The sequence below is a fragment of the Bufo gargarizans genome, chromosome 5, assembly GCF_014858855.1.
Source record: "Bufo gargarizans isolate SCDJY-AF-19 chromosome 5, ASM1485885v1, whole genome shotgun sequence".
NCBI classification, from domain to species: Eukaryota; Metazoa; Chordata; class Amphibia; order Anura; family Bufonidae; genus Bufo; species Bufo gargarizans.
The window spans coordinates 170,895,965-170,915,635 of record NC_058084.1 but is presented as its reverse complement, the minus strand read 5'-3'; the positions used below and the strand labels follow the sequence as shown (position 1 = coordinate 170,915,635).

Genomic DNA, 19,671 nt, shown 5'->3' with positions numbered 1-19,671 from the left:
CAGCTGTCATGTGTATAGATGTAGTTTTTTTTTTCCCAATCAGTTGTAATGCAGCCTGTGGCTGTGAGGGTAAATGCTTTGCCACTTATTCACTGATAGATTGGAGGTTGTGTGTTCAAATCCCAGACCAGGAGACTTTAGCAGACAGTAAGATTAGATCACACTAGCAGCTGCTGTGAAGGGGCCCTGAACACAATATTTAACTAACTTGAAAATAAACTGTCACACACGCTGCTGGGGCTCCGGGCCCCGAAGCAGCTGCTTCCCCCGTAGTTACGCCACTGATCCAATGCCTATCTATACAGACCCAATCCTGCCCAGTCTACTTTGTGTCCCCACAGTTGTTAGGTACCCTTAGTGCCTTCACACTGTAATAATGCTTCCTTAGTGCCCCATATAGTAACAATGCCCTGTAATTGCCTGACATAGTAGTTATGCTACCTTAGTGCCCCCACACACTAGTTACAGCTCTACACAGTAGTTATGCTCCATTGGTGTTCTTACATAGTTGTTTTTTTCCATTAGTGTTCCCGCACAGTAAGAATGCCCTGTAAGTGCACCGACACATTAGTTATTCCCTCTTAGTGCCTCTTTCCCAATAGAATGCTCCTTTAATGCCTTCGCCTCCATGGTAATGATGCTCCATTAGTGCATCCGCACAGTAATTATGCTCTCAGTGCACCCACACCGCAGGGGCCTTGCTAGGGCCTCAAAAGACTTGGGGCCCAAGACCCAATGCGTATGTTTTGGATGAACATTACACTCAGAGCATTCATACTTACAGGAAAATACAGCACCACATCCCTCTTACTGTACATCCAGTTACGTCTCCTCTGATGTAGACATTCTCTTGATTTATCTTCTCCATGCGGCCCAGACACCTCATAATGACTTCCTTCAGCCACATCTTGTCTCTAAAGAGTTTTCCACACAGACATCTTAGGTTCCTCACTTTTCTATCATTCCCTACCCCCCCACTTCCTGAAGCCCCAACAGTGTTATCCTGCTGTTATAATGCCTTTTATAGTGCCCCCAGTAGTTATAGTGCCCCAATTGTGCTCCCATAATTTATAATGCCCTCTAGTACCGCCAGTAGATGTAATGACCTAAATAATGCCCTCAATAATTATAATGGCTCTGCGTAGTGCCCCAGTACTTATAATGCCACTAATAGTGCCCCATTAGTTATAATGCCCCCAGTAGTGAGTCCAGTAGTTATAATTCCCCCTCTATTGCCTCTAGTATTTGAAATGCTCACTACAGTGCCCCCAGTAGGTATAATGCCTCCTGTAGTGCCCCCAGTATATATAGTGCCCCAATAAGTATAATGCCCCTATCTAATGCCCCCAGTAGGTATAATTCTCCTCTGTAGTGCTCCCAGAAAGTATTATGTCCCCCTACATAGTGAACCCAGTAAGTATAATACCCTCATACATAGTGCCTCCACTATGTATAATGCCCCACTTCATAGTTCCCCCAGTAGGTAAAGTGCCTCTCTGCAGTGCTCCAGTAGGTATAATGCCCTCTGTAGTTATACCCCCACATAGTACCCCAGTATTATCTTCCTCTGAAGCGAGGAAGAAAAAAAAAATCCCTACCGTCATTTCTATTGCAGGCCACAAAACGTATTGCTTGTGCCCTGTATTCTGGCTTCTCAGCTCAGCTGGTCAATATTGAATCAATGTACCACCTGCATCTTGGCACAGGCGTGTAATGATGTCCTTGCACAGTCTGAGACTGGGCACAGGTGGTCATGATGATGTCACCACTTTGCAACCGCCTGTGCCATTCTGATGTCTCTTGGGCCTCGAGACTACTGGTCTTATGCCTAGGAGAATGAATTGCAGAGCTTGGAGCCATTGACTTCCATGTCCCATTGCAGTAAATCAACTGTATAATTGTGTTGAGGACAGCGATACAATTGTATAGTCAGCAACTAATATATGTGAGGCCCTGGACCTAGCAACTCCTGTCACAAGATAATTATGCTCCCTTAGGTCCCCCATACAGTAGTTACAGTATGCCCCTTTCCTGCCCGCACATTGTACTTGTTGCTCCTTAGTGTGCCGCAGTTACAATCTCCGCCCACTATACAATAAATTGAGTTGTGTATGTAGTTCTGCAGAGAATAGTCCTTAAAGGGGTAGTTTGGTCAGATACAGTTCAATGGGTACAGTGCACAGCGTTGGACCCCATGAGGTTTGGCTATATATGATTTCCAGTTTTACACTATAGACTATAAAGATTTTACATTAAATCTGCATTTTCCTTATCTACTGGTATTTAAAGTAACATCTATTCTATCTATTTTAGACATTTTTTAAAATCTTTATTAATGATTATTATTTTTGGTATTGGTAGAATTTCAATTCCATATGGTTGAACATATGGGTTCAAAGGATCTAGAGTTCAATTCACATGCAACTAAAAACTGAAAATAAATTTTGTGGCACAGCTAAAAGAAAATATTAGAGATGTTTTTCATATGAACAGTATCTCTGCTTTTTCCTTGCAATGCTTGCATAATGCATGTGTCACTGGTACAGTGCACTCTAAAGGACTTCACTCTGATACAGTATAGATATTATTTTATTTTAAGGAAAGGGGGGTGATTTGAACTTTTATGTTATATTTTTTTAATATTTATAAATACTTTTTTAAACTTTTTTTAAGTCACCTTGGGTGACAATAACTGGCAATCATTAGATTGCTCATTGTGTTCACTGATGGCTAAAAAACTCATTTGGAATATAACAATACAATGCTTTGACCTAGTGGCCTGTATTGGTATATTCCTGAAATAGGCACTGAAGCCTGCTTGAGTCTTCAGTGTATTTTAGCGAAAGTAACAGGTTCCCCAATTTCAGCCGGGGAACGCTCTTACCAGACCAGAAGCACGCAACATCCGCTTCCGGACTGATCAGATGTCGTGACCACGGTATCTGAAGGGTAAAATTTATGCGATCAGCCTTTATGGCTTATCGCATACATGTGCCGCGGGTCTCTGCAATTTAAAATAGCAGAAACCCTGCAGCTATGGCACGCGATCTGGCACCATTTTTAAAGACCGGACCAATGACGTATATGTACGTCATCGGGCATGAAGGGGTTATGGAACTGCCATAAATAGCCAGGCACTGTACCCATTGAATTGTAGCTGACCTATTATCTGCAGAACTACATGGGTAGTACTGCAGATTTGGATTCCAGTTAGCCACTACCTGTAGCTCCTGTTCCCCCACTGGATTTTGGCAAAGCTCTGTTGACATTCATAATCTGAACTGCAAAGCTCATACGAAGGAGGTAATCCGGATTCGGAGCATGTGCCCAGCAGTCCAGACAATAAATTTCAGCAGAGCTTTGCTGTTGCACAGTAAGAGAATGGAGAGCAGTATGAAAATAAAAAAGCAAAGATCTAGACTCATCTGTAGTTCTACTCATGAGTTTAAAGGGTATTGCCATTTTAAGGATCATTCAGATGGGTGATTTTAAACTTGTCTGTGTTAAAAAAGGACAGGTTTTTAAACCGACAGAAAAAAATGGTGTTCATATGTAATCTGTTTGTATTGTAGACCAGACTGAATGATTATTGCAGGAAAATCACACCTATGGTTCAAGCAGAAAATCACATATATAAGAGCTGGCCAATTAACTATAATGAGGCAGAGCTCAGTCTGGATGCTGTCTATTCTACACTTCATACAGATCAGCTCTGAATCACCATGGGTCATGAGTATGACCACTAGGCCATCCACTAATAACTAGCAACTCTAAGCCCTTTATAACAGATTCTTGCAAGATGCATATCCAAACTACCTTTAAGCAATTTTGCCTAAAAGTCAGACTCTAAGGGCTCTTTCACACGAGCGGATCCCGTGCATGGAATCCGCTGCATGAAAGACAGCCAAGCCCCGTCCCGGAGTGCAGAGACTCAGAGTATTACCATGATTGATAATGCTCCGTGTCTCTCTGTGATCTTTTTACTACAAAATCACAGTGACAACTTTATCTCACTGTGATTTTGTAGTAAAAAGTTCACAGAGAGGCACGGAGCATTATCAGTCATGTTAATGCTCCGAGTCTCTGCTGTCCGGGACCGGGCTTGGCTGTCTTTCATGCAGTGGATTCCATGCACGGGATCCGCTCGTGTGAAAGAGCCCTAAGGCTTCATTCACATTTCCGTCTGGTAACTCTGGTAGTCTATTCGGCAGAGAAGCATACTATCGACTTACTGTTTCTGGCATAGATAGACACCGCCGGGCACCACAGGATCCTTATTCACTATAGTGACATCCGGTGGGGGAACGGTGGGGTCACTGTGTAAATGCTAGCTTTATCCTTGAAAATAGCATTGCATTCCCACATAGATTTCAAGTAAATGGGACCCATCGTTACATATCCAACTCCCTCCACTGATCTTATTTGTTCAACGTGTAAACCATGAAATGTTGCATTTTAGACAAAATATTGTCAAATATCCTAATCAACTCTTTATCTACTGTAGTTTTGGACTCATAATAAAATGTTAATATACTGGAGGGCACTCAGTTATCTGGTGTTGCACAGAATACTTCAATATACTTTGGTATACACATATTTATTATCAAAAATATAAAGTTAAAACAAAGGGATATAGAATTATAATAAAAATATATAAAAAAACTAAAATTATAAATGAAACAGCACAAACCACAGACAAAAAAAAAGGACGACCATATACAATACTGATCTAAACTCCACAGCCAGTAAATGGTGGCTAGATAAGCCATGAGGTACTGGATCAGTATGCAATCAATGCCCTTAATACTCGAGTCCTAACAATATATTAAGGTACCATGCGCTATTGTAGGCCACGGATATTAGATACTTTTGTAGCGAATAAAAAAATAACAATCAAATATCAACCGTACATCATATATTGGATATTGTATCATACAGTAGCATACTGGTAGGCTTAGTTACTTGATTTTTCATATAACTAATATGTGATACGGTATCCAATCTGATCTCAGTAGCTCAGTATTGTGTAAATCCCATATGCATAATTGGTTGGTCCAAGGATAAAAAATGAATTGTATATACACCAATTTCTCACATGATGAAGAAAATGGACATAAAATCAACACAACAGAATATTAATCAAGTAGCTAAGTGGCATTAATAGACTGGCATCCAATGCAACTGACTTATGTAGAATTTAAAAGTCCACTAATGTCCATATAATGTATTGAAAAAAAATATATATATATTGGTGCTATATTGTATTAAGGAAAGCAAAAAAGTCTTTCTGGGACAGTGTAATAGACATTATATTAGGCATAGCAGCTATTCATCTAGACGCATGAGTCACTGGTGTGATTGAAACAAACTTGCGACTTAGTATCCGATGAAGTATCTGTAACACTTGTATGAGATTCACTGTTTGTATATGCTGATACTATGTATGAGAATAACTATCTCTTTTATACCAGCTTAGTCACATAGGTATTTGTAGCAGCTGTTCATAAGGCAAACAGAAATAGAATTCACTTGTGTAATTGTAACATGCTAACAGTTACGTTACCGATCCTTATGATAACAGATATCTCTGTGTCCGAAATTAAGCTGAATTGTCATGGCTGCCGGGCGTGATCCGTTTGCTCTTACCGCGTCCCACGTGGCGTCCCACATGATCGGGAGCTGTTATGCATTTCGGAGCATTTAGCTCCTTCAGTGAAGGAGCTAGATGCCCTGAAACGCGTCTAGTAAGACCCTCATATGCAGCAAATGATAGCGCATGGTACCTTAATATATTGTTAGGGGTTGTGGCAATGTGAATAGTAATGGGTACAGTAAAGTCCTGGGGAAGCATGAAAAAGGGGTGTTGTGTGCACCAGGAGCGTGTCACCAAGGGGCCCGGGACTTAGTGGAGTAAAGGCCCTAGATATAGGTGGCCACCAAGTTAGTTGGTGGACACCAAGACAGTTAGCTTAGCTGGCTCCAGCTAATCTGGGGTGGACTTTTACTGGGAACAGGCAATATGTTGGGTGGGTTCCTGTTCCCCATGCTCCAGTCCGGGATTTTGGAATATGCCCATGTCCAGGGATGGTATTTATTCCTGTTGCTGGACTTGGGTGTGGCCTCCAAGTCTGGGGAAGGAGACAGAGTTTTTGTGAAACACAGTCCTGCTGGAGGCTCTGGAAGAGTGGTCTCAGCTGGGCTGGCTGAGGGGCCACGGGGCTAGGTGCTAGCCGTGACGCTTGGGTGCAAGTGGTCACAAGGCCAGAGTCGGGAGGACAACTGGGCCACACTCCCCCATAAAGGCACTGGACTATAGACTGTGTGTGAACAGTGCTCTGTACAGCCACGAGGCTGATGGACATTCTGCTGGGAAAGCCGCATGTTATGACCGTGTGTGAACGGTGCTTTATGTGAGTCAGGTTATGTTATGTTTAGTTAGAGCCCAGCCAGGTGTTTATTTTGTATCATTTATGTTTGTTTTGCTGAGGTGCCAAATAAAGCGATGCTTGGACCTGAAACTTGGTGTCTGGCGAAGATACTTGTGTGAATGACCCCCGGAGAAGAGCTATGATAGTCCAGAAGTTTGGACTCCTAACAGCATCTATCTCCTTCTTTTACATCCAAATTATCCTTACTGTCCATATTTGTTTTATGCCAATGTGTAATAATTAGATACTATTCAGCACCATTCAGTAAAGAGTAAGCAGCCAATAGATCTTTACCAGACAAATAACTGAAGGAGTTGTCCCATTAGAGATTATTTCCTATAGTGGAGGGTAATTGTCTGTATGACCCCAGCCTATCACAAAAAAAAGGGACTAAGTTCCCCCTTTACAAAGGAGCAGCAGACCGGAATGCACCATTAAGCTCAATGGGATTACCAGAGATAAGCTAGCACAAGTGCTCAACTATCTCTAGCAGCTCCATACAGTTGAGTGGATGCGTATGTGTGTCCAACTATCCATTCAAACGTGGAACACTGGTACCATGTTGGCTTCAGTGGTCATATCCCCAACGATCACACACTTATCCCGTAAAGGGGTTTTCTGGGTTCAAAGTTAAACCCGGACATACCCCCATTTGCAGGCAACCCCCCTAATATGAGCATTGGAGCATGAAATCCATTGCATTGTGCTGAATCGCGCAAGGCAAAGGCTTTTTCTGGAGATCTGGTGACTTACCAGGGCTCTCCATAGGAAAAGCTAGGTGGAGGCTTCCTATAAAACGGCTAGGGCAGATATAAAGCCCGCCCATCAGTGCCGGTGATGTCCACGGCAACACGGCTAGGCAGAAGACTCAGCCTAGCAGTGTAAAAATATAAACAAACAGCCCTTGCCTTGTGTGATGCAGTCTGAACAGATTGTTTCTTCCTGTTACCTTACATAAACCATGTATACAGCAAACGTTGTCCTTTCACTCATAAGCTAATAGTTCAGAAAGCCCAGGCAGAATATAAATTGTATTTTCCTACATCACATGTTAAACTACACACTATCACAACCCCCTCTATCCTATGGAGATAAATTCCCTTATAGATTCCCTTTATTCTTTTTTCTGTGGGATATTTTGATAATTTTAGCAGTTATTTCTGATGTGCACATTTTAGATTTTAGACTTGATCAATAGCTGTGTTTGTAGCACCAACCTAGACATGTTGTTATCTGATTTTCTTCAACTGAGAAGTAGCTGAAATAATCTTCTGTAAGCTAAGCGGCTGCACAAATCTCTCCCCTGCCCTAGTCTCCAGGCTAATAGCTCTTACCTACTCTGATATAGTGTAATAAGCTCATCAGCTGAGCGAACAACCAAAGGAATGGTGGGTTTTTAACCTTGGTATGTAAATATGTTGTGTTTCCATTCACTGTCAGCAAGCAGAAAACATGAATGGAAACTATTATTCCTAACTTTTCACTAAGTGATAAAAGCAGTTTTACATCATTAAAGCTTACGTTATCTATGATCCATGTTCTTAAACTTTCTCACCATTTTCAAGACATGTACTTACTGTCAATGAATGGAAATAACCTTGCTTACATCCAGAGACTAAGCTCCACCAGCCTTATGTGTCCTCAAAAAAAGATACACTCGACTTCCAGGTCCCCCACCATTCCTATTTTGCAGTTTCTCCGGTCTCTACCTCCTGATCCATCAGAAAATGAGATTACTCATGGCCCTCCAGCTGTTGTAAAACTACAACCCCCACCATGCCCTGCTGCAGGCGGATAGCTGTAGACTGTCTGGGAAGCTGGGAGTTGTAATTTTGCAACAGCTGGAGGGCCGCAGGTCGAGCATGCCTGGTCTAGAGGGACCAGAAAGTGGAGACCAGCAGAGGACCTATGTAGGAAGTGTTGCAAGCAGACTGGAAGGGCATTGGTAATGTGGAATATTTTCAGATTGTCAACCCAACCAATAAAATCAAACTGGTTCTTGGAGTGCCCCAACTAGTTGGACAAGTTTTAGTCCATAATCTATTGCCAGCTCCTGTTATGTTTCTGCTATCAAGTTTCTTATTATTTCCTTTATATAAACATTCACCTTGTCTACACATATCTACAGTGCTGCTTCCTCCTCACAATACTCGTCAATCAGGTTTGCAGGCAACAAATTAGATACAATCCAGACATGGCATAATGTGCATCCAATTTGATGGAGGCTGTCAACAATAACAGTCACTCTAATATAATTTTAAGGTTTCTATGTTTCATTCATCCCTTGACCCTAGTATCATTTTAAAATCCTGCCAGCTATTCTCCTTCTCGGTCCTGCACCACTAGCTACCTAAACCGTGTAAACAAAAAAAAGAAATTGTGTAAATGTCTAGTGATGGTTAGAGATGAGCGAAGTTATGAAAAATTTGATTTGGCTGTTTTGCCAGATTTCACAAAGAAGTTAGAATTGTAACTAATTACTTAATCACGGAGCGCATTCCTTTGTATGTAGCAGACGCAATGACTGGGAATGGCTGATTGCACCGCCTCAAGACCCTGAACCCCTTAGATGCCATGTTCATCTCTAACGTGGCATCGGAGATTAAAATGAAAGCCTTTCGGGGCTAATCCGGTTAAAAAAAAAAAAAAAACATACTCACCTTATCCAAATGATCACGGAGTGGCTGTCTTGATTGAAGACACCACGCAAAATCTTCCACGGTGACGGGAGGACGTCATCACGCTGGCTGGGGATCAATGATGACGTCATCTCACCCGACCAGCCTGGTGACGCACACGTCACCCCGCACAAGATTTTGTGTGGTTTCTACAACTAAAATGGATGAGGTAAGTACTGTACAGTATGTTTTTTTTTTTTTTTTTTTTTTTATTACCTGCCAGATTTGTTACCACGAAGCATAAAGAAATTCGGCTCCATGGCAAATGGAATTTTTCCAGAAATTCGGATTCAAGTCCACTTGGGATACATCAATTCGCTCAACACCAGTCATGGTTGCTTCATTGTATTGTTTAGAAACAACCACAGCTTTAGTTGCCTAAACAATCAATGTAATGTAAAATATATAAAGAACAAAGTGTAAGTAATAAAAATAACATGACAAGGGGATTAAATAAAACAAGAAGTGGGAAATGTCCTCAATGGCCTGCAACTTGTAAAGTTGGCTCAAGGTCACTGACTAAATAAACTGTTGATTTAGAATCCAGTAGGAGATTTTTAGATCACAAAAGTAGATTAGAGATAAGCAAAATGATTCTTTAGAATTGAAATCTGACATGATTTTTTTTTTTTTCTATTCTGATTTGTCAGAATCACAATTTCTAAAGATTTGATTTGGGAGAATTTTCCAAGCATTCAAAGTACTTTTGATCTAGGTAGAATCGATGCGCAACCAAATCAAATTTCTTGGCCAATTCGGACACAAAACTAGTAGATACCTCATATATAATTACTTTTTCCTAGAGGGTGAAATCCTGCACCTTTTGTTGTCAACTACTTAACAGGGTTTCAACTAGTCAAGGGCAATTATAATATGGCTTCTCTATTTTTATAAAATATCTGGAGGATAATTCAATGTAGACTTATACTATAAAGGTATACTTGTATACATATAGTACTGTAACACTGTGTCACCTAGTATAGTTTAAATTCAAATTTTCTCCATTGGAAAAGTACCAATTAAAAAAATGCTGCTGAAAAAAGTATTACTATTCAAAAGGTAATACTACTTCTGCACCTTCTCTGCTAAAATTCCTTGCTCAGTCCTAACAGAAGAAAGTTGCAGGTTGAACACAGAACTGGCGGGAGCAGGCACAGATCAATAACACCCTAGTTCTTGATTGATGGCATGCTGACACTTGGCATCCTAGAACAATAACATACTGAAAGTCCAGCTCCCACTTCAAAAAAAGAACACCCGGTTTACATTATGTAGTCCTTCAATGTACTACAGGGAAGATTTTGGAGACAAGATATTAACACATACTTTTGTATAGTTATTTTGGCTACAAGATCACACGTAGAGAGGTTTATATTACACTTCTGATGATTACAGTTCTCAGTGTAGAGAGACGGTGTGTGTGCTTCAAGTCAGGGCTCGTTCACACGACCGTTGGTGTCCCGTTCCCATATTGCAGACTGCATTTGCGGATCCGCAATACACGGGCACCGTTCCATTGTCAATACACATCACGGATGCAGACCCATTCATTTCAATGGTTTCTGCAAATCCAGAGATGCGTAACGGAAGCACAGAACGGAACACTACGGAAGCACTACGGAGTGCTTTCTGGGGTTCCATTTCGTGCCTCCGCACCGCAAAAAGATAGAACATGCTCTATCTTTTTGCGGAACGGAGGGATCACGGACCCATTCAAGTGAATGGGTCTGCGATTCCAATGCGCCTGCTCCACGGAAGGTGCCTGTGCATTGCGGACCGCAATTTGCGGTCCACAGCATGGGCACGGTCTTCACTCAAGCCCTCAGACGTATAGATATTACTAACGGAACCCTACCAAATAGTGGTGCAAATGTTCTCTATCAGGCAAGACTAATGACTGGTTCAGCTGACATACTAAAGGTGGCAACTGTCATAACTATGCAATATATCAAGGCAGTCATAAACTAAAATAAAATAACTACGACACAAAGTGCTCAAAATGCAGCCCTCACCCACAATAACATGTCTGTAAATGGAAAGGTACATGAATGTAGAGGAGAATACAGTGGAGACCATCATACTTCTGTATCTCATACCTACGCCTTCCAGTATAACCAGCATAGACTGGTTCCTTTATATGCACAGTGAGCTGCACATTTAACCCTTTGGAACAACTTAGAACCATTTGACATTTATGAAACTCTCCATGTTCTCTTCTCTTGGAGGCTTTCCAGTTTGACAGAATCTTTAGGTGTGCATCTGAGTTTCGGGAATGATATTTTGTACTTGCTGTGATATTTCACTATGATACCTGTTAACATCTAGGGATAAATGTAAGCTTATAAACATTTCTGTTTACACCTCATAAAAAATGAACAGATGAAGATAATTTGAAAGGGGTTGTGAACTTTGGACAATATCGACTGTTTAGAAAGGTCACTTGATAAGCTTTTTGACCAGAAGTTACTTGTAAAATTGTGGAGAGAGTGTGGTATCAAATGTTAAATTCTCCCACAGTGTGGGGAAATTCAATGATACAATATTCACCTTGAAATGAATGAGCCAAACATGCAACGCACAGCCATGCTGGGTCCTCCACAGGGAGAGAGTATGTTTGCAGCTGCTGTCTGCTAGGCTTAGAAAGTATTATGTCCAGTAGGTTGGCACCGCAGGTAAGTTTTGTGGTGCTCACGTCCTAGGATTGGCATCCCATAACGGTTTGATTAAGACACCTGCGAATGTCGAAACGCGTCACAGGGATGTGTGACAATAAACAGAATTATTGAATATAACTGGAAGTGAGCCCTTCACTGCTGTTCCACAGCAGTGAAGGGACAGGAGATGTATCTGATCTTCTAGGGTTCAACTGCTGGAACCCCAAGAAATTATGAGAATGTGGGCTCCTGCTCTCTGTTTGAATGGAGCGACAGTCATGTATGGACATTGCTGCTTCATTCAATTCTATGGGACTGACGGAGAAAGCAGAGTTGAATCCAGCAATGTGCATGCATTTAATGCGATTAACAGGAGAAATTTTTTACCAGGATATTTCACCAGACAACCTCATTAGCAATTTCTAAGGGGTTGTACAAAGAATTAAACATATCCCCTAGCAACAAGAAAGGTGATAAGGGTCTGATTGCTGCTACCTCCACCAATCTCAAGAATTGTTGTCCTGTGTTCCCCAGTATGAATGCAGAGGCAGTCAAGTATGAATGCTGCCATATCATTTACCTCTGTGGGACTGCTGGAGATAGGCAAGATCTCCAGCAGTCCCATAGAGATGAGTGACAGCAGGTATGCTCAACCTCTGCTTCATTCATACCAAGGGACACAGAATTCCCTAGGCATAGACTTGCACTTTAACTTATGCCAGTTTTCTGCTGTAAGTTATAGCAATTTTGGTGGTCCACACAAAGCCCCTCATGCTAAGCCCTGCTTCTTTAATCGCCGCTATGGAAAAAATATTTCGTAATTATATAGTTCAATATGGAAATTATAGTGCAAATATGCTGTTTGCTATAATTTGCGACTTTTTAATGTCACAATAGTGGTGTAATACCTTTTGATAAATCCCCCTCAGTGTCTCCTTCCTAGTGACTCGAAGCCAAAAATCTGCATTTATGGGGGAATTTATCATTAGATGTGTGTTTGAGGCTAGTTCTTAGATTAGAGTTACTATGTGCACCTGTGCCACATTTCTGAAAACTGCACACAGTAACTTATTTCAGGCATGTGCAATGTGGTTACAACTATGTTAGAAAAACTACATCTGGGCAATGCCTGGTGTGGAATTTTTAAAAAGTCGCACTTTATGAATTTGTCACAATTGTGATCTACTCTGAAATTCTGACAAAACTGTAGGTTGCCCTGGAAAAGTCCTGGCAAAGTGCTCAGAAAGTTGCATATTTGTATTTTTTTAATTTTGCAAGTGACTCCGAAAAGTTGCAAAACCCTTACTTGTGACTTTTTAAAGCCTGCATTCTGGTCTGCAGAGCTTGATATATTGCACCTAATATGTTTAGAAGATGTGAGGGTAAGATGTTCACTAGCAGAGGTGGGGCTGTCTTCTTATACAACAGGTGTTAGTACTGTATAACATTGTGCTTTGACTGTTTTTACACAGGACTGTAGGTAAACCTCCTGCAGAAAGTTATGGCAATGAGAATCAAACCAGTTATAAGGAGTTAAATAGATGCAGATTAACTGCATCCCCCAATATTCCAGGAGAACTTTATTTTATAGGTTACTTATAAAGTGTCCATTTCACATGTTCACCAGCCAAGGTCTCAAATCTACAATCCCTCAATAATAATATTGTTGTTGTGAAGAACTAGAACAAGGATTATATAGAACATCTATCCTGCTTGTGGAGATAAAGAAAATACAGTAAATTGAGAGACCTGACTGGGGACTGTTCAATGCATAGAAAGTTCATGGATTCACTTGACTGTGTACACAAATATCCCCAGCCCCATAGAGAACCAACAGGTGTAATGAGACTGCTGGTAAAAAGTGTTCAGGAGGTAAGTATCTCATAGAATTGTGTTCTAATATTGCTAAATGATTAGATAGATACTGGAAGTAGAAGTTGGATTGCTGTATATGGATTGGACATATGCTATCTCATTAGCCTTGTGTTGCATGACCCTGTATTCAGCCTTGATAGAAATATTCAGGACAGACGACAAACATACAACTGTTTCATGGAATTACCTTGGCATAGCAGAAAGAAATGAGGAGCAGAGGGAGCAGGTACCCAAACACAAAGGTGCAGACAACATAAATCCTCTTCTGCTTCAGATTTGGCCAGACCTCCCAACAGAAGGTCTGATTGTTCCTGTAGATCAGGTGTTGGTTATAGGCAACAGGACAAGCCATGGCAATGGACAGAATCCAGATGAGGATGACTCCAACCAGGGCATGCCTTGAAACACGAATGGAAGAAGACCTCCTGGAGTGCACTATAGCTACGTAGCGATCAACTGACATGGCAGAGAGGGTGAAGATGCTCACCAGCATGGATACAGTGAAGAAGTAATGGATGAACTTGCAGATGAAAGCTCCAAGCACCCAGGTTGGCAGGACATAGACAGTGGACTGGAAAGGGATGCAGAATAGGAGGTAAGCAAGGTCAGCAATGCTCAGGTTCAGTATGAAGATGTTGGTGGTGCTGCGAGGCTTGCCAGGCTTGTTTCTTGTCAACACTGTGATGACCAATGAGTTGCCCAAGACCCCTAGTGCAAATATAATGCCAAACACCACCAAAGTAATAAGATTGTCTATGCCAATGCCCAGAAGTGGCTTTACAGATGGCTGCTCATCAGATCCGTTTGATTCCAGGATGAACCCCTCACTTTTGTTCCCCAGCTCTGTAATCTGATCCATGTCTTTAGCTAATGAGATAGACAAGCACTGATCAGCACTTTCAGGTACTTTCCCCCACACAACTCTCAATATATAAGAGAGCAAGTGATGGAGAACTGCAGCTGAGGACAATCAAAGAAATAAACTGAAATAAATTCAGCCAGTGTTAGCAAGCAGGACAGCGAGCAGGGTGCAGGCAGCAGTTCTCTCTGTGCTTCCTCTTGTGTGACTGCTCCTGTCTGCCTGGAGTCCTCACCTCCTCCCTCATGTTCTAGCAGCTGACGATGCTGAAGCTGCTTTCTTATTCGTCCACTTTCTTATCAGGGCTGAAGTTGATTCTAATGAGCCAGTTTTGTTTTATTTATTATATGAATATATTGTTCATTTTGATAACTTGGTAATTATGGGAGAATTTATATATAACATAAATTAAACAATCATTGCATTAAATGCACAGGGGAGAATGAAGATGAAAATAAGATTTGAGAACAGAGGCACAACAATGAGTATCAAAGTGGACAAGGGACCTCTTCTAGCAGTTGAATCCAGGCTGGACCATTAAAAGCTGGCATCAAAGTAGGCAGAGATGTTCACTTTTTAATGTTTCACAGGTGTTTTCAAAGGGTTACATGACTGTGGACTACTGATCTTGCACTGCTAACAAGCAGACATGCAAGCATCGGTGTTAAAATCATTTGCGTTTAGGCTGGCCCAAACTGGTTCTAGGCTTGAATACAGGCATTAAAAAGGGGTACATTTTACCATTTTAAAGGGAACCTGTCACCGGGATTTTGTGTATAGAGCTGAGGACATGGGTTGCTAAATGGCCGCTAGCACATCTGCAATACCCAGTCCCCATAGCTCTGTGTGCTTTTATTGTGTAAAAAAAATAAATAAAATGTTTTATACATATGCAAATTAACCTGAGATGAGTCCTGTCCCGGAGAGGAGTCCAGCGTGAAGGAGCCCAGCACCGCCCCACATCCTCAGAATCTCCTCCTTGCTCCCCGACATCAGAAAGCCAGAACGCCGTAATCTGGCGATGCGCGAGCTAGCGCATGCTCAGTTCCTTCCCTGAGACTGATGCCAGCACAGAGAAGGAACACTATGACGAGATTATGGCGCTCTGGCTTTCTGACGTTGGGGAGCAAGGAGGAGATTCTGAGGATGCGGGGCAGTGCTGGGTTCCTTCACGCTGGACTCATACCGAACACAGGACACATCTCAGGTTAATTTGCATATGGATCAAATCGGTTTTTTTTTTACACAATAAAAGCACACAGAGCTATGGGGACTGGGTATTGCAGATGTGCTAGCGGCCATCTAGCAACCCATGTCCTCAGCTCTATACATCAAATCTTGGTGACAGGTTCCCTTTAAGTAATATGTTTTAAAGGGTTAAATGACTACGGGTCACTTATCTCATACTAGTAAAAATTGAAAGGGATGGCTAATATCGAAATCATTCCTGTCCATGTTGGCCCAGAGTGGTTCTGGGCATGAATGTTGGCATTAAAATGGGTAGATGGACACAGTTTATTGATTTAAATCAGGAACATATGTTTTTTTCACAGGGTTCAGAGAATTCAGACCATTGATTCTGATGCTGCTAACACAGAGACATCAAAATCATTCAAATCCAGATTAGCCAGAAATGTTTTGGGGATTTTTATTGACATCTACATAGGTGGTCCAACTTCCACTATACACAGATTTAAATAGATAACAGATGCTTTCAAAGGGTTAAAGAAAACCTTGTCATTTAGCTCACACTGATACTACACTGAATAGGATGCCTCACGTGGAATATATGCATGCCCAAGCTGATACAAAATTGTTTTGAGAATAGAGTGGCATCAAAGTGGGCAAATGGGCCAGCCTGCATTTGAATGATTCTTATGAAGGGCATATCTATCTGTATGCTGGTAGTGTAACTTTAATGACTCAAAGACTTTAACCCCTGAAGATAGCAGCCTATTTTGGTACTTAAAGGGGAAGTCCAGAATATTTATAGCTTGTCCTCAGGATAGGCCATCAACATTAGATTGGCAGGAGGTCTGACACCCAGCACCCTTGCTGATCATCTGTTCAAGAGTAGCTTCAGCACGGGAAGCAGGCATCAGAACTACACAGCAACATCCATTGTGCAGAGGTTGGAGCTGGTTACTGCAGAGCAGCTCTCACATCAGTTACCAGTATCATTGACTACACAATGGATAGAAAATAGTTCTGATGGCTTCATCCTATACCAGAACTACCCCAAAAGTCTGATGCATCAGGCATTGGTGGTTTAAAATCCTTGCTGATCCACACGTGATTCATCTAGACAAAGGTCAGTCTCTCCACATTTTGGGTGAACAGGCGAGTTCTTCTTGGGGTAACTATGGCCCCCACCGCATTAAACACCAGCTCTGATGCCACACTACTGGACAAAGTCTGCCAGTTGCAGCCACAAATCCAGTTTGGCTGCCCAGTAGTCCAGTAGATCTTCAATGTAAGGTGGCAGGGTGCTGTTCAAGTATGCCACCACCTGCTGGTTCAGGTCCTGCTCCAGGTCTAGCTGCTGCTGGTGAGTAATTTCTTCACTAGGCGGGTGAATAAAGCTGCTCATCAGCGACTCAAGTTGCTGCTGATGGAGATGGAACTGCTCTTACCCCCCACCCTGCCACAGCAGCCATGGCAGAAGAAAGTGTGCAGAGGATGGACGATGGCGCAGATAGGCAGAGGCCAACTGACTGCATAGAATGTCTCTATAGTAGCTCAGTTTGTCCTCCCTTTCAGCAGGTGTAAAAAAGGCCCCCATTTTGGACCGGTAGCGAGGGTCCAACAAGGTGGAGAGCCAGAAGTCATCCCTCTGCCGAATGGTGACAATTCAGCTGTCACTACGCAAGCAAGTGAGCATGCATCGGGCAATTTGTGCAAGTGACTCGGAGGGACTCTCTGCCTCCATCTCCACTGCATCCGGCCACTGTGTGTCTGGGTCCTCTGCCTCGTCTTCCTCATCGCCCTGTAGCTCCTCTGGCTGCTCCTCCTCTCCTGTCACCTGAGTAGAAAAAAAACATTTCATTACACATTGCTTGTGCTCCAATGTCCTCCTCCTCCTCCAGTTCAGCCCCCACAGGGCTAATGTGGCCGTGAGATCTAGGTGCTACGTCTCCAGTCCCCTAACCAGACAGATTTGCCAGCATCCGTTCCAGGACATGAAGCAGTGGAATGACGTTCTTTATCCCGTAGTCCTGGCGACGGACAAATCACATGCAATAATCAAAGGGCCTGAGAAAAGGCAGGTGTCACGCATGAGCTGTCACTGGTTGACATTGAAGTTACACAGAGGAGTACTCCTGCTCGCTTGGCACTAGTGGATTCAGGTGGGGGTAAATGGGGCAATTGCCCCCCCCCCGAGCTGCTCAGAAGTGGGGGGCAGCGGTGGCAGGGCACAGGGAGATAAGCGCTCATCTCCATAATCATCTGTATTGCCGTCCTCAAGACAGCGATACAGATGCCTGTGCTGTGGCGCAGGGGAGGGAGAGGCGTGTCTCTTCCCCTTCCTCTGATAGGCTGCAGGCACTAGGCCGGCAGCCTATCAGAGGCAGGCACAGGCGGTGCGATGACGTCATCGCGCCGCCTGAGCCGTACAACGCGGGACACAGGCCGGAAGAGGCCTGCATCGCATCGCTGACATGGAGGTAAGTATTGTATTGTATAAGTAAGAGTTTTTTGCTTTTTGGGGGATATGTGTACAATAGTATTACTGGCACATTGGGGGGGCTCTTGTTACTGACACATTGGGGGGGCTCTTGTTACTGGCACATTGGGGGGGGCCTCTTGTTACTGGCACATTGGGGGAGCTCTTGTTACTGACACATTGGGGGGGCTCTTGTTACTGGCACATTGGGGGGATCTTGTTACTGGCACATTGGGGGGATCTTGTTACTGGCACATAATAGGGGTGTGCTTATTACTGGCACATGATGGGGGGTGTTTATTACTGGCACATGATGGGGGGTCTTATTACTGGCACATGATGGGGGGCTCTTATTACTGGCACATAATGGGGGGTGCTTATTACTGGCACATGATGGGGGCTCTTATTACTGGCACATGATGGGGGGCTCCTATTACTGGCACATGATTGGGGGCATCTATGGGGGCACATTTTTGGGGGCACTTATTACTGGCACATTGTTGATGGGCACAATAGGGGCATCTACTGAAGCCACAAAGAAGGGGTATTTTATATGGGGGGCTCTGTACTGTAGCATTTTATACTGGGACACATTATGGTGGGTACTATGGGAAAAGGCGGAGAGGAGTACTATGGGGTCATCTACGGGGGGCACTAAGAAGGGGTATTTTATGCTTGCAAATTATGGGGGACACTGAGGGCATCTACTGGGGCACTATATATGTGGAATTTTATACTGGTACATTATGGGGAACACTAGGAGGAAGGGGGAGAGGAGCACTATGGGGGCATTTATACACATTATAAGGAGAATTATTTCTACTGGGGGCATTATAGTGGGATTTATTACTCCCCCATAGTATGAGCCCCCTAGAAGCAGCACCAGCCTCTCCCTGCTCTGCTATCCCTCTGCCCCTTCTCCAAATCCTTATTATGAAATCTTTCTCATTAGGATAAAACACCGCCAAGCCCCCCCCCCCCCCATCCCCCCAGCCAAAGTGTTGAAGTGGTGTCCGAGATCCCCAAGGGCCAAGCCAAGTAATTGTAAGTTTTCATGTAAAATATGTTTATGTTATACACATATAGCATACACTGTGCCACACAATATACAGTATACCTCTACACTGTGTAGTCTGTTCTATAAGCACCACTGTTTTGTGGCGGCGGACAGAAAATAATCTGAAAGGTTTAAAATCCTGGCTGATCCACACGCGATTCATCTTGACAAAGGTCAGTCTCTCCACATTTTGGGTGAACAGGCGAGTTCTTCTTGGGGTAACTATGGCCCCCACTGCATTAAACACCAGCAATTGCCCCCCCCCAAGCTGCTCAGAAGTGGGGGGCAGCAGCGGCAGGGCACAGGGAGATGAGCGCTTAATCTCCATATTCATCTGTATTGCCGTCCTCAAGACAGCGATACAGATGCCTGTGCTGTGGCGCAGGAGAGGGAGAGGCGTGTCTCTTCCCCTTCCCCTGATAGGCTGGCAGCCTATAAGAGGCAGGCACAGGGGGT

At 43.1% G+C, this 19,671-nt stretch overlaps 1 protein-coding gene across 1 annotated transcript in view; it reads right to left on the bottom strand.

Annotated features, from left to right (window-relative positions):
• Positions 1-14,669, bottom strand: part of GALR1 (galanin receptor 1) — a 473,677-nt gene extending 459,008 nt beyond the window's left edge. Inside the window, exon 1 of the mRNA XM_044294931.1 lies at positions 13,823-14,669. Coding sequence (XP_044150866.1) covers positions 13,823-14,494 — 672 coding nt within the window. The 5' untranslated portion in view covers positions 14,495-14,669. The remainder of the gene's footprint in view (positions 1-13,822) is intronic.
• Between the last annotated feature and the right edge of the window lie 5,002 nt (positions 14,670-19,671).